The sequence below is a fragment of the Podarcis gaigeae genome, assembly GCF_964106915.1.
Source record: "Podarcis gaigeae genome assembly, chromosome: 2".
In the NCBI taxonomy this organism is placed as follows: domain Eukaryota; kingdom Metazoa; phylum Chordata; class Lepidosauria; order Squamata; family Lacertidae; genus Podarcis; species Podarcis gaigeae.
Window position 1 is genome coordinate 54,479,607 of NC_139679.1, and position 14,270 is coordinate 54,493,876.

The window sequence follows — 14,270 nt, forward strand, 5'->3', positions numbered from 1 at the left end:
TTGGTCTTGAACTTGTGAATTCAAATTTATGACCCATGGATTCATTGAGTAGCCTTGGGCAAAGTTGTAATCTCTTCACTCCCTTTCTGTGAAATGGGAGTAAGTATGGCTGTTCTCATGGGGTTTTTGTGAGGACAACTGAAGATAAATGGAGAACTTTCCAAGAGAAAACCAGCGTTCTAAGTAGCACAGCCTCAACAAACTTAAGGAGCTGGCTTTGGACAATGAAAAATCCTTCTACCTTCCGTTCTCCTGTAAGACTTGGCATTACAACCAAAAGCAGTTAGAGCTAAAGACCACAAGTTTGGTTCCAAAGGTCAAACAATTTAATTTGCATTGACCAGAAATCAGCACCACCATAGAAGGCCTTTCAATCTTTTCTCTCATTTCCATACATCACACTTTCCATGACTGAGTACAGAATCTGGTTCTTTTCCTTGCTGGATGCATGGCTGGCTCAAAATGAGAAAGCGTTCTACTTCAGCAGTAATTTACTGAACTCTTTCTTCTAAGTAAGTTAAGCCAAACACTCTACCAATATCTACTGCATTTGAACAAATTATTCAAAAAGTCCTGTTCTGTCAGATTTATCTCAGAAAGATTTTGCAGCGGTACTTTATTTTTATGACTAGATAAATGCCCACATAGTTCAAACCAACTCCTGTTGAAATCAGATCCCCCTGTGGTTTATACAAATGCCCATATAGTGTTGAATATTTTTCTTCAAACATTGCCCAGGAATCAGCAAAACATTTCAAAATGATTCATGTAGAACATGAATGCAAACAGATTGTTTTTGTGGGAGCTGCAAATCGTTCAGGGAAATCAAAGCCAGCCAGTTACTTCATCAGCCTGCTTCCATTCATATGCCAGACTGACTGGAATGGGATACTCCTGCTGAACTGCAAACCTACAATTATGCAAGTTCCTAAAATGCTCCTCTAACATCTGCAAGCCCATATAAGCATTTTTCACATGAGAGGTTTACTTGGTTTCCCTTTGAATCTGCCTGTAACGCAAACATAAAACCTACACAGGTTGCAGCACACATTTAATTTCTATTTTCTTCCCTTTTCCATCCTGCATTACCAGCCTTGCATAACTGGAAGGTGTTCAGTTTGTATGTGGAAATGCTCCATGCCTGATTTAGTGCACTGAAACCTTTCTTACGAAATTTACTTGAGACAAGTGAGAGCCAGGATCAAACCTGACATCCCAGTTGGTCTCATCTATAATACATAATGGCTGCTAAAACAGAGACAAAGGGGGGCACAGTGAAAATTTAAATAGCGGTGACATTGCATCATTAATTCAAGAAGGAACAAAAGGGCCTGTGGGGGTTCCAGAATGTCATGGCACAGGATAAAAAGCAAAGTAAAATGACATAAATAAATATAAAGGAAATCTACAGAAATGTGGAGTTATTACTCTGTCTTGACTAATTTCAAATGCAGGGTTTTTAAAACAGTTTTTATGTGTATTTAGGTATATATCTGGACAAAATAGTTCTTCCGATCATACAACTACCACCATACATGCAGGTTTTTTCAATTGCCGTTGGGCAATTTTCCATCTCCTTGGTGCCGTCTCTTACAGTGCCACTGTTAGGTCTCACATAAAGGCAGTGGGGAATGAAGAGTCAATATGTAGCCAATGCATGCATGTATATGGGACTCTGAATATATGGAAGCTTTTCACTTTGTGCAAAACTATGTGAAGAGCATATATTTGATACTAAATTTTGAAAAACATTCAGGATTGGGCTGTGAATTTGGAGTTTTAGCCCAGCATAACCTGCTATGCATTTTTGTGTGTGGGGGCGGGGAGGGTAGTGGTAACTGATTCACTGTCTACAGTTTAGGGTCCCCAGCCAAAATCATGTCTTCCAGATCTATTAATCCTGCCTAAAAATATTAAAATATTGTGGGTTTTGTCTTTACTAAAATGTAAAACAACTAAAAACGTTTCCAGCACGCTTGGTTCATGTGTGTGGGTTAACAATATGGATCTGAAGTTCACCTTTACACTATATCTCCACCTGGGTCTGGGGGTCATGTGGCAAGGCGAACATCACCCCCTTCTGAAATCAGACTTCTCCTTGCTACATGGAACTGTGCACCTGAGTGACTCTGGCCGAAGACAGACAAGAGATCTTCTCGGTTCTGCAGAGGTTTTTTAGCTAGAGATTCTGAACACCAAAAGTGGAGATTCATGAATAAAAAAAAACACCTCAGAGTGCATCACTGAATGATAGCCCAATTTCAGGGTCATTTTGTTAAACTGCCTAATATATCATCTCTACACCACTTGCTGTTACAAATATTGCTGCCACTGGGGGCTGTGTAATTGCCACTTCCATTCTAGTACCACCCGTGCCCCCTTCTGTTTTCTTTTCCCCCGGGGTAATAATGTAATATAATAGACCTAGGCCTTAACTTTTCTCAGCCTCAGCAGCAATAGCAGCAGCAGTCTTCTCAACTGAATGGCCTGCCAAGCCTTCAGGTTCTCGAGGCAGTTCCGTAGAACATTGATTTAAACATCACAGATAGAGGCAGAAACACAAATACCAGAACCTGCACGCAGCACACATATTAACCTATTTTCTTTTCCATAGTTTCTTTTGAGGGGGTTATAGGAGGATACTGAGGCTATACATACATAAACCTGTGCAACAGGACTCCCTCTCCTTTCCCCATATGAAACTACAACACCGCACTCTCAAATCTGGGTTTGGGGTTTGGGGAAATGCCTAAACGGATTTTGGAGGGTGCATGAAGAAGAAGAGTTTGGATTTGATATCCCGCTTTATCACTACCGTAAGGAGTCTCAAAGCGGCTAACATTCTCCTTTCCCTTCCTCCCCCACAACAAACACTCTGTGAGGGCATGAACAGAGGAAGTCCACTGAGCAGACAGAAGTCCTTGAGCTAATGCGAAGATTTTGCTGGATATAAACCCATTCTTTTAACAGTGCAAACCTATCTGTTTTCTCAGATGAAGGCTCCATTGACTCCATTGAAATTACTCTCAATTTAGTATGCATAGGATGGTAGTCTATCTCTTCTTCCCCAAGTTACCTATATCAATTAACCCAATTATCTTATTTTACTTTTTTTTTTTTAAAAAAAAAAGCTTATTTGGGAGAGAGAAATGTAGCCATCTTTTATAACTGGAAATCGCTAAAGGGTCCTGTTTATGCCACTAATCTTGGATGTGAGACCAAATTAATTTGTGCCACTGTATCTGGTATAAAAGGAATTAGGTGAATCTCCTTATGCCATTTATTCCATATTATAAAATATTTTGTTATGTAAAAATGGATCCCATTGCATTTCCCATTGCATTTTCATACCAGTCAGAATGAATTTATTTGGAATGATCTTGAACTGTGATCGGGAATTTGTAGTCCTCTAGATATTGTTGGACTACAGCTCCCATCACCCCTGGCCACTGATCACAGTGGCTGACACTGATGGAAGTTGAAGTCCAATAATATCCAGAGGGTGAAAAGTTTCACCAGGGTCTTGAGGCTTTGAATTTTTTTTATATAACAGGAATTGCTAGTATGGGGAGAAGAGTGTCCCACTGCAAACACCATACTGAGCATGAATCAGTTAGTTGCAATCAAGTATTAACTGAAACTATAGGACTTTTAAGTTAGTCATGAGGTCCTGTTAAGTCAATATTCATTTATTTCAGTGGGTCAGCTGAAACTTAGCTGAATACCACCTAAGTTTCTGTTGAATTGTGCTCACTGAATGTTTGACCATAGATTCACATTTTCATGGACTGAACCCATTGTTTTTTTCCTGCATTTTTTCATTAACTTCACCTTTAATCAAATCATGTTTTCAGGCATTACCAAAACATTCCCTTTACAGAAAGAAAGAGGCTGAAAGATATAGTTGTACTGAGACTTTCCCAACAGCAAACCTTCCAAAAAGGCATCCCATTCCAATTTCCTCTGTCTGATAAAGAATGCCTCTCAGCCATATTTTCTGATAATTCTTATGCTGACAAACTGTTACCACGTGGAAATATGTGAATAGAAGTTATGAATAAATGATGGCAAGTGAACATCTCTACAGAAGCCCGACTGTCACTTTGCCACAGGGAAAATGTGATGTCTGGAAACCTTCTCAAGTGAAAGCATGCTGAACTAGCAGGTAATATTCTCTCTCTCTCTCTCTCTCTCTCTCTCTCTCTCTCTCTCTCGTAATTTTACTGAAAACTATTATGAGGTGGGGGGTGTTATTTACAACAGTATTTAAATACCCATAAAATCTAATAATACAAAGATGTAACATAAGTCCACTGCAAATTTTTCTCTATGCCTCTACAAGTGGGAGCCACGAAGTGCAGCAGGTGGCTTTCGTGTGGTAACCTGAAGTCATGTAAAATTATGTCACACATTTTGTGTTAGCAGAAATTACTGTGAGGGGTGGGGATGGAGAGGTGAGACATTGGCTTCTTGCTTTTTGCAGCAGTCGAACTTCTCCTATAAGTCTTGGTGTACTGAGCTTCCACTCAGAAGGTGTGGGAAACGTTTGGTCTTTTAGATATATCTGTGTCCAGTCCTGGGCACCACAGTTTAAGAAGGATATTGACAAGATGGAACATGTGCAGAGGAGGATGAACGGGATGATAAAGGGCCTGGAAACCAAGTTTGAGGGAGTTGGATATATTGAGCCTGGAGAAGATCAGACTAAGAGATTATATGTTCACCACCTTCAAATATCGGAAGATGAAGCAAGCTTTTTCTGGATTCAAATAACAAGGAAGGAGAATCTAAGAAAACTTTAGGGGAAATGTTCTGATGGCAATAGTTGTTTGACAGTGGAACAGACTTTCTTGGAAGGTGGTGGACTCTCATTTATTGGAAGTTTTTAAATGGAAGTTGGGTGGCCATCTCTCAGGGATTCTTTACCAGTCATTGAAGGGAACTGAACAGTGGTTAATGGCCAGGAATGATGGTAGTAGTAGTAGTTCAGCAACATTGTGGGGGGCTGGGGTTCCCCATACCTGTTCTAAAGCAAGCACCCTTCTCTTTATTGAAGTCAGCCTGCCTCCAAAAACATGTCCCACTTACCTTTTGGATTAAGGACACCATATCCTTTGACCAAGCAGCAGGATACATAACTGTGGCTGTCTTGAAGATGTGGGCAATTTCGTTTGCAGCAGTACTAGAGCGAATGTGATATGGCCTCTGTGAAGAAGAAAAGGGGGTGGGGAGCAAATAAATTTTGAAACAAATCCCTCATCCAGCAGCTGTAAAAACCACATTATTTCTTTCAGACCATTTCTAAGTAAATGACCTCTGCTCAGGTGGTCATTGTGCTGATTTTTCCAAAGCCCACATTCTTCCTATTCCCACCCACATCTCTCCTCCATCTCGCCCTGCTGTTGTTCTCAATTGAACCATTGAACTACAGTCACTGGGGAGCCTAATTCAATTGAAGTAAATAGATCAGTGCAGGAGAGGGCAGCAGAAGCAACAACAAAGCTGCATTTGAAAAGCAAAATGTAAGGGAAGGGATCAAGGCTTTGCACTGTCATCCAACCAGTGTTTCACTAGGACAGCCTGAGTGCAGAGGAAATCAATTTACTGCTGTTTTTAAAAAACAGAAAACAAACCAAAATTCTTTCCATATTCCCTGAAACATTTAAAGACTGCATTATCCTGTTTATGTCTGGAGTCAGAGCTTAACTGCCATTGAGGCAAACTCTTGTTCTTATCTACTTTGAAACAGACATTGACCATGTTTGCATATCATGATAAGCCATAAAAGGATGGTTTGGTAAGTCACACTTGCATGAAGTGCAGGCTGACAGACATCCGGGGGACTCCCACTTTGCTCTTCCCACCACAAAGGGGATAACCCAGGAACATGCTGTGTTTTGTGCTAACAAACCATGATGCACTAAGCCAACGACAAACCATGATTTGCCAAACATCTCATGAAAACAAAAGTAGAGGGTCTTGCCGTATAAAGAACTACCCATTCAAACTAAGTGCCAAATTAGTTCAGCATTGCTTGCTATATCGTGGCTGACCTTATAGCCTCTGGATAGAGTGAGTTAAACTATGGAGTTTCAAACAGTCCATAGAGATCATGGACAGCTAACTTACAGCACAGCCACCATAAGTAGCACAGGAAGTGGGGATATATGTGACTCCTGGACAGTTATGGTTAGTGTTTTCTGTACAGAAAGGGGGTGCCCTTCTCAAGGCGACTACCAAAATGTTAAAAAGAACCTATAACAATATCACAAATAATAAAATTACCTAAGACACATCTAAATCTCTTGACTGTAGCAGATTAAAAATGATATCAGAAGACAAAAATCATCCAAGTGCAAAAGCAGGTAGCAAAACTAGCACATTTCTGGGTACAGGCTGGAGTACAACCTGCATTCCTGCCTGCCTCTCCTGTGCAGTTCAGTTAAGATGCCCTGGCATGGGGAGATACATAAGGACTGTAGGGAACAACCCTCTCGTCCTCTGGATTTTTACTTCTGTCCCATTTGCCAGAACATTCAGCCATTACTAGTATAGATCCTCAGAGGCGATACATGATGGGCAAGAAATCTGCCAGGCTTCCAGGAAAGATTTAGATACAAGAACATTTCTGAATTATTATAAGCAACTTCTATTCACAAGATTTAACTCTACAGTATTTTTTTTTCTTTAGAGGGAAGATGGAGGAATACTTCACCATGCCTGTAGTGTACGGTAACAAGGCATGAACATTTTAATTTCCTGCTATGTCAAAGGACTCCTTTGGGCAGAGTAGAAATCCAATAAAGCAAGCTTTAAAACGCATTACTGTTTTTCAGGTCACCAATACCTGAATGTTACTGCAACGTTGGATTCAGGGCTTTTCACTCTTGCTGACAACCTTAGCAAGTGGTTATTGAAGAATGCCCATGTATAACAGGAGAGTGAGAAGCAAATATCTAACCCTAAAAAATGTAGACCGCTTTAGGGAACATTGACTTTGGGAGACATTCCCAGGCATGTGGAAGAATACATGCAACTGAAAAGGCAAAGTACATGTGAAGTAAAGCGCTGCAGTGTAAGGAACTAATTTTTCAATCCCTGTTTAGGTTTTTATTAGCAGCAACCATATGCATAGCTTATATATTTAACTAAATCTAAATGGATAGTGGAAACGACTAAATACAAATACACAATTCTGTCCAGCCAGCAGCACATTCACAAATAAAATATATCTATCTTCAGTTGCATGTATACATAATATTTTAACATGATGCTGCATTGTTTGTTTCCCCCAGAAACAAAGTGGGGACTGAAACGATATCTAAACTTGGCTACTTCATTCCCCCACCAACATGCAGTTGTGACTTAAATGACGTAACATTTTGGATGCTTCAGAACAGCTGTTTTGGATGAAAAAGCTAAGGTACCCTTAATTAAGACTAATTAAATTAAAAGTAATTAAAATTTAAAACTATGAGACTTTTTAAAGAAGCAATTTTAAGCAGAGGTTTAAATTAGTTCTGCCCTGCTTACTTTACCAAAAGATCCGACTGGTATAAATACAATTATTTAACAAGAGCAAAAGAAAACAGAAGCCTTCTCCTGCTTTTTTTTTTTATTAAGGTTGAAATCCAACAGAAGGCTGCAATCCTGGGTAGTCACAGATGAAGAACATGTGCAGTAAAATGCTTTTTTTCTTTTACTGCAGCTATCACTCTGCTGAGCAGCTTGTAGGTTGTGCAAGGTGATCGGCTGCAGCAAAAATATTCTTAACATCTCCAGCTAAGCACGTGCTCCTCCCACACCTTCACTTGCCTATGTATCTCCAGGGCTGCAATCAATGGGACTGTTCACGCATAGTTTATCGCAAAATTGATGCTAATATTCTAGATGCTAGCAATGCGACATATTGCTCACCAACTTTTATTTAAAAATTTTAAAAAAGCTTTTAGGTGTATCCATTGCAATAAAGTTTCCATTTTGCCTACTGGTGTGACCTAACTTCTAAAGACTCCCAGAAAACATTTTGAAAGTATGTTGTCATCCAGTCCAGCAACAGGGCATGCTGGAACATGAAATGTGTTTGATTACTAATTCACACACAGTGGTCCATTTCTTCCTCAAACCGCAGGATCATTCTGCAATTGTAAAATATCTTTCTACATTTTGTTCCTGCTGAATCCATGGTATATAGTCTAGCAACTGCTATATCAAAAATTCATATTTATCAGTAAGATAATCCCTTTTAAAAAAAAACAGCAGTGATTCTCTCTGTAATTTTAATGAGTTTATCATAAAAATGGACACAGAGCTTGAGAGCTGGACCACCTGAAAACGATGGGTTAATGGATGTATAGAGCAATAAAGTATATAAATGAACAGTACAGTACCCGGCCTCTAAGAAGTTCATAGGCTGTAATGCCTAATGACCACCAGTCAACAGCATAGGAATAGCCAATGGGTTTTATAGAACTGAACATCTCGGGTGCTGGGGGAAAAGAGAAAGTTGTTATTTGCTTTCGTTAGGAATCTTACAGCAAGATTATTGCCTTTGCTTCCATTGGTGTGAGCATATATTCCAAATGTCCAAATGGGGACAGACCCTTTGGGGGCCATGGCTGGCTGGCTACTGGGCCCACCTAGTCAAGAAGGGCTTCCTGATTTGCCTGGGCAACAGTGAGCTATGGGAAATGAACTAAAAGAAATGGGAACTGAGAAAAAGGATGCTATCTACCTAAGCCTTGCGAAATGCCTTATGAAAATGGGACATCAACAACTATTTTTATTTCTGTATTAGGATTTAGTCTGCCTCCTCTTTAGTTTTAAGCTGTTAAACTAGCCTTATTTAAAAGCTTAAAACTAAAGAGGAGGCAGACTAAATTTGTATTGTTTTATACACTATTGTATGGGCTATTTTTCGCCTGCCAACCTAGCAGTTCGAAAGCACCTCCGGGTGCAAGTAGATAAATAGGGACCGCTTACCAGCGGGAAGGTAAACGGCGTTTCCGTGTGCGGCTCTGGCTCGCCAGAGCAGCGATGTCACGCTGGCCACGTGACCCGGAAGTGTCTCCGGACAGCGCTGGCCCCTGGCCTCTTGAGTGAGATGGGCGCACAACCCCAGAGTCTGTCAAGACTGGCCCGTACGGGCAGGGGTACCTTTACCTTTACCTTCTTATGGGCTATTTTTAAATGACGCTTTACTTACACTGACAGTATGATTAGCTGCAATTGTTCTTATTTTAAAAAATAATTTAAATTTTTTTAAAAATGTTATCGCTGTTCATTTGATATTTTTTGAACTGCTTTGGCGATAATCTCATGGAAATGTAGCCTACCAATAAACATGATGATGACAATAATCATCTCCCTGGCTCTGGTGTGTTTTGGGGTGACATTAAGCTCTGATTCCTATCCTGGTCCCTTGAGTCAGTTTCTCTGACGCAGTCATTAGCTCCCTGTTCCTGTTCCCATCTTACAGCTGCTTATGGCTCAGCCCTGACACTTTACTTATCAGAAGGAGTCAATATTTTGCCTTTCGGAGAGATACAGCTTTAAACATCTGTCAACAAACATGTATACCAGAGTTCTTTAGGTTTTGCCTTCTAGAGATGTCGCCTTTAGGTTTTGCCTTCTAGAGCAAGGAACAAATGCATCTCAAGTCTGGTGCATATGCATCTAAAAAGTTATGTCCATACACTGCCAATCTACTTCTTCCCTTCCATACCTCCATAATAATCTATTAATCAAAGAGCCATTTTTGCTGAACGTGTTTTGAATTTTGCCCATATTTATAACAATTGCAACCAAGTTCACTGCAAGATAAGAATTCTATTCAACCATCATAATTTACTTTTCAGCCATTGTTATGATCAGTTTACTAACTACTTTAGAAGCCTGTGGCCATCAGGCTCTGACAGAGAATGCTTTCCCTTTGGAAGTGTGCAGGATATTCATTCCTGTGCCAGTAAAGGCTCACCTGTTTGCCCAAGCATTTTTAGTGTATTTAATGAGTTAATTGACTTGGGGTGAGTAGCCCACTCTGAACTTTCTTCCACCTGCTTCTACTGTTCAAACTGACTTTATGGTTTATCAATTTTTTAATGTTTTATTGTCATTTGTATTTGGATCATGACCCATTGTGAACAATCACAGAATACAAATATCCCCAGCAAATATATAAACAAATATAGAAGGCAAAAAAGTATTTTCAAGCAATGTATTTTTGGGAGTGGGGAGATACTTAAGAAATGATATTTGGAATGAGAATGGGGGGGGGGAGGTATAAGCACAAAAGTTTTCCCCTTCCTCTGTGAATGTTCTCATTGCCCTCTAACTAAAAGAGAAGATGAAGGCGGCATGACATCCTTCTACTTTTGTCACCTAACCAAAACTGCCATCAAGAAAATGAGCTGGGAGAATTCTGCCATGTTATTGAGGTTCAGAAGGTCACTGCACAAATGCACGGAGCACTGGGGGACTGATTCATCATGCTTACGTTCTCTGGTTCTGTACAAGTTTTTACACTTATGAATCACAATTTCCAGGTCACACTTTGGCTGACTGTTTGACGCACTTGTATTGCAAATGCACAAATACCTATCGATCTATCGATCTATAGATATACAGTATATATGCATGAAAGTCCCTCTGCTGTTCCCCCTTGATCACAGATAGAATGCTTGTAGCTGCTGAGCAGACACATGCATTACAGCCATCAAAACATCATTTAATATTGTCAAATGGAAGTGGCCTAACTTTTGCTCAAGTGCTGGGAGGGGAGTTGCTAACCCATAGAAATGGTGCCCTCCTGAACTGGAAGACCGTGGCTCCTTAAGTTTGGACCTGGGAGACCAGGATACAAATCCCCACTTAACCGTAAAGTTATTTGAGCCACTCACAGTCTCTTGGCCTAACCTACCCTGCAAGGTCGTTGTGAGGGAAAAAAGGCAAGAGGGGAAACCATGTGCACCACCTTGAGCTCTTTGGAGGTAAAGTGGTATATAAGTGTAATAATAAGCAAACTAGCATTCAAAATTAAAACAAGCATGGAAAAAATACAACCATATGAAATAAGTGATCAAAGGGAGGGTACCAACACACAAACCCCACTACCTCAGGCAGCCAAGTTAAACAGACAATTCCTGGAAGTGAGCACTTGTTAAATTCTCAAAGGGTATGTAATAAGTTCATTATATTTCTTGGTAACCAAAAAACAGGAGAGGGGTGTTGCCAGTCATTCAAGGATGATGCATCAATATTCTGTATATCCATTTATATTTCAAAGGCTTCTCCCAGTTTCATGTGTCAAGCCAACGGGCTGGGCCACCTTTTATCATCTCTGTAGGGCCTGCCCACCCAACTGCAGCATACATCTCACACACAAAACCCAAGAATCAATCACGCAATTTTGCCCTACACTCTTAAGATTTTAGGCACCTAGGCAGGAATGAGATGGGGTTGGAAGAGGTGGAACCAGTATGCTGGTTCCATGTGTCAGACTGGATGGAGTCTCTTCTAAGCTGGCCCTTTGCTTCTTAAAAAGAAGAAGAAGCAAAACTGTTTTAATATCTGGACAGAATTAGAATTAAAATGCTCAGAGCACAACCCTAGAACAGAGGTGTTACCAACAGAAGTAAACTGTGGCTTAATTTTTAGCTACTCACCCATATATGGTTTAGTGCCAGCAATAGTGGTGACATGAGTGTCTTTTGTTATCACGGTGGCAATATTGAAGTCTGTGATATGCACATGTCCTAAGAGAGAGGTAAAGAAACCATTTTTTACATGAGCATCTCACATCTACATAACATTCCATTCTGGCATGGCTATTCATTTTACTATATATAATTGCGAGGAAAGAGGCAGCAAAGAGTATCAATCATTTGCACTATGTCCTTTGAATTTGCTCTCTTCCCTGCAACTTTTCCTATTAAACACCGAGGCCCCAAGGCAGGAAAGTGCAATGTGATTGCACAAGCCAACACCTATCAACTCCCTTACTGAACAGCCAGGGAGGAAATATAAAAAGTACCCTGGCTGTTGAGCTGGCAAGGTGCTATAATAAAAGCAACACAGTAAATCCCTAGGCTCAGAGGTCCACATCCGTGGCACTGCTGATCAGAAATCAAAGCCAAAATCTCGCCCCAGCTGAAGCAAATGAGTACTCTGTTTGCTCAACGGAAGAGAGAAAATGGGATTTATAAATAAATTGTGGCAGTAGAAGAAGTGATTCCTACAGGGGACTGTTTCCCATGATCACCTCAAGCATACTTCAGTACCTCTAGTGGCTATACTGCAAACTGCTCAAAGATGGCCGGACATCACTCTCTGCTATGGTCCTCTACCAGCCACGGTGCTGCAATGAAGTTTTTTGGGTAAGCAAATGTACCCACTTGGTACACCTGATGCCTCTTTTTGCAATAGAACTATCATTCTCAACTGTGGGTCCTCAGATGTTGTTGGACTACAACTCCCATCACCCCCAGCTGGCAGGAACCAGTGATCAGGGATGATGGGAGTTGTAGTCCAACAACATCTGGGGACCCAAGGTTGAGAAAGGCTGCATTTGAAGCATAATCTCAGCAGGAGGGGAGAATGCTTTAAGGGCTATTGTCACCTGCAGTATGGGAAAACCATGAATTATGATGCCAGAGTACATCTGACATGTGCCTCCCTTCCCAGCAACTGATTTGGCAAGCAGCACATGCATAGCCTGAACAATCTTAGAGAATCAGACACCATGGTGCCCCCTTCCTTGTGGCTGTAGAGTGAAAAAGAGAAAAGAAAAGGCAAGCCCAAAATGACTCCTCAGAGAACTCTTAAGAGAGGAGGCAGTGAAAGGCCAAGGCAATATTCCATCCTTGCATCACTTTTCATTTCCTCTCTATTGCTCTCCTTTCCCTGCGGGAAATTGCATTAATAAAATAATGAATTATAGATGCCATTATTTTTATTCAACCTTTGATATTCTTTGGGAAAAAAGCAGGGAGATGGCATTTTGGCTGTCTTGTTTGGCAGAAGTTAATTCTTGAAATACAACCCAAAGTTTCTAAAAAAGCAGAAGTAATTGGAATAGTAAACTGTAAAACTGAACTATTAAAAAGGCATGTTATGGGGAAGACCTCACACAGAAATATCTTAACTTTTAGTATTTCGAGAAGAAGCTTGGTGTAGTTACTACCACATATAAGATGTGAATATAAATTTCTGAGCAGCACCATAAATAATTGTGGATCCAATTTGGTTTTAGACTCTAGAGTTGATTAAAAAAACTTTTTAAAAACCTAAATAAAAATGTAGTTAACATTAAACTACCAAAACAGAATGAAAAAATGCAAGGTGTTGTGCATGTTAAAGAAATGTTTGAAAACATGATATTAATTTGCAAATGCTGACAATCCCTGACTAATTTTGTTAATGGTGAAAAACAAGAGATATTTCATCAGTGAAGCACAGTTAACACCTGGACTAAAATATATGTATATATGTATATTTAGATAGTAACAAAATTTATCTGGGATTACCAGCATGCAGATGTAAATGTCAACAATCATTAAATTGTGAACATTCAGTATAATGGTATGAGACTTTAAAAAATGTTTACCAAGCAAAAGTAAGATTCCCCCCCACCACCAAGTGAAAGGAAAAGCTATGAACTCCCCCCGCGCAGTCCTTTTTTCTGGGGGTACTCAAGGGTATGCAGTGCCAGAACCTTCCCCCCCAAATGTTAAAAGTGTGGCACTTACTGTAACAACTTCATGGTGAGTACTGACACTTTTTTTTCTACCCCCCACAAAAAAAACCTGCCTCCGCCCAGCTGATCCTGCCCATTGAAGTCAGCCTTAACATAACCTCTTTCTCACACAGGGTGCTTTCACACAACCTGCTTAATGGACATTCAGTCTGATTTGCTTGCAGGGACATTAGGTGATTTTTTTAAAAAGGGGGGGGAGGGAGGGGGGGGGGAGAGAGAGAGAGAGAGAGAGAGAGAGAGAGAGAGAGAATACATTCCTATTTACTTGTGGGGAGTTTAGACGATGCTGCATCAAAGGAAGTGTCATTCCACACTTTCCAATGTGTTTTCCCATCACCTTCCTTATTGCAAAAAAATCCAGTATTTTGGAGAAGTGGGCTTGTTTCACAAGAGTTCCAAATCAGCATTAATTATGCAACCTGAATTTGCCAGGGGTGACTGAATCCCACCCAAAACCAGAGACACAGTTTGGCATAAAAGTAGCAAAGGTGCAACAGAATTGAGCTTGAGTTTGAAC

The 14,270-nt window shown here is 40.3% G+C and overlaps 1 protein-coding gene across 2 annotated transcripts in view; it reads right to left on the minus strand.

Moving 5' to 3' along the window:
• Positions 1-14,270, minus strand: part of STK32A (serine/threonine kinase 32A) — a 70,280-nt gene that overhangs the window by 6,375 nt on the left and 49,635 nt on the right. For both annotated transcript variants that reach the window (XM_083728294.1, XM_083728295.1), the window contains exons 7-9: positions 11,664-11,753; positions 8,391-8,488; positions 5,089-5,205 (exon numbers count right to left, since the gene is read on the minus strand). In XM_083728294.1, the coding sequence (XP_083584420.1) occupies positions 5,089-5,205; positions 8,391-8,488; positions 11,664-11,753 (305 nt within the window). The remainder of the gene's footprint in view (positions 1-5,088; positions 5,206-8,390; positions 8,489-11,663; positions 11,754-14,270) is intronic.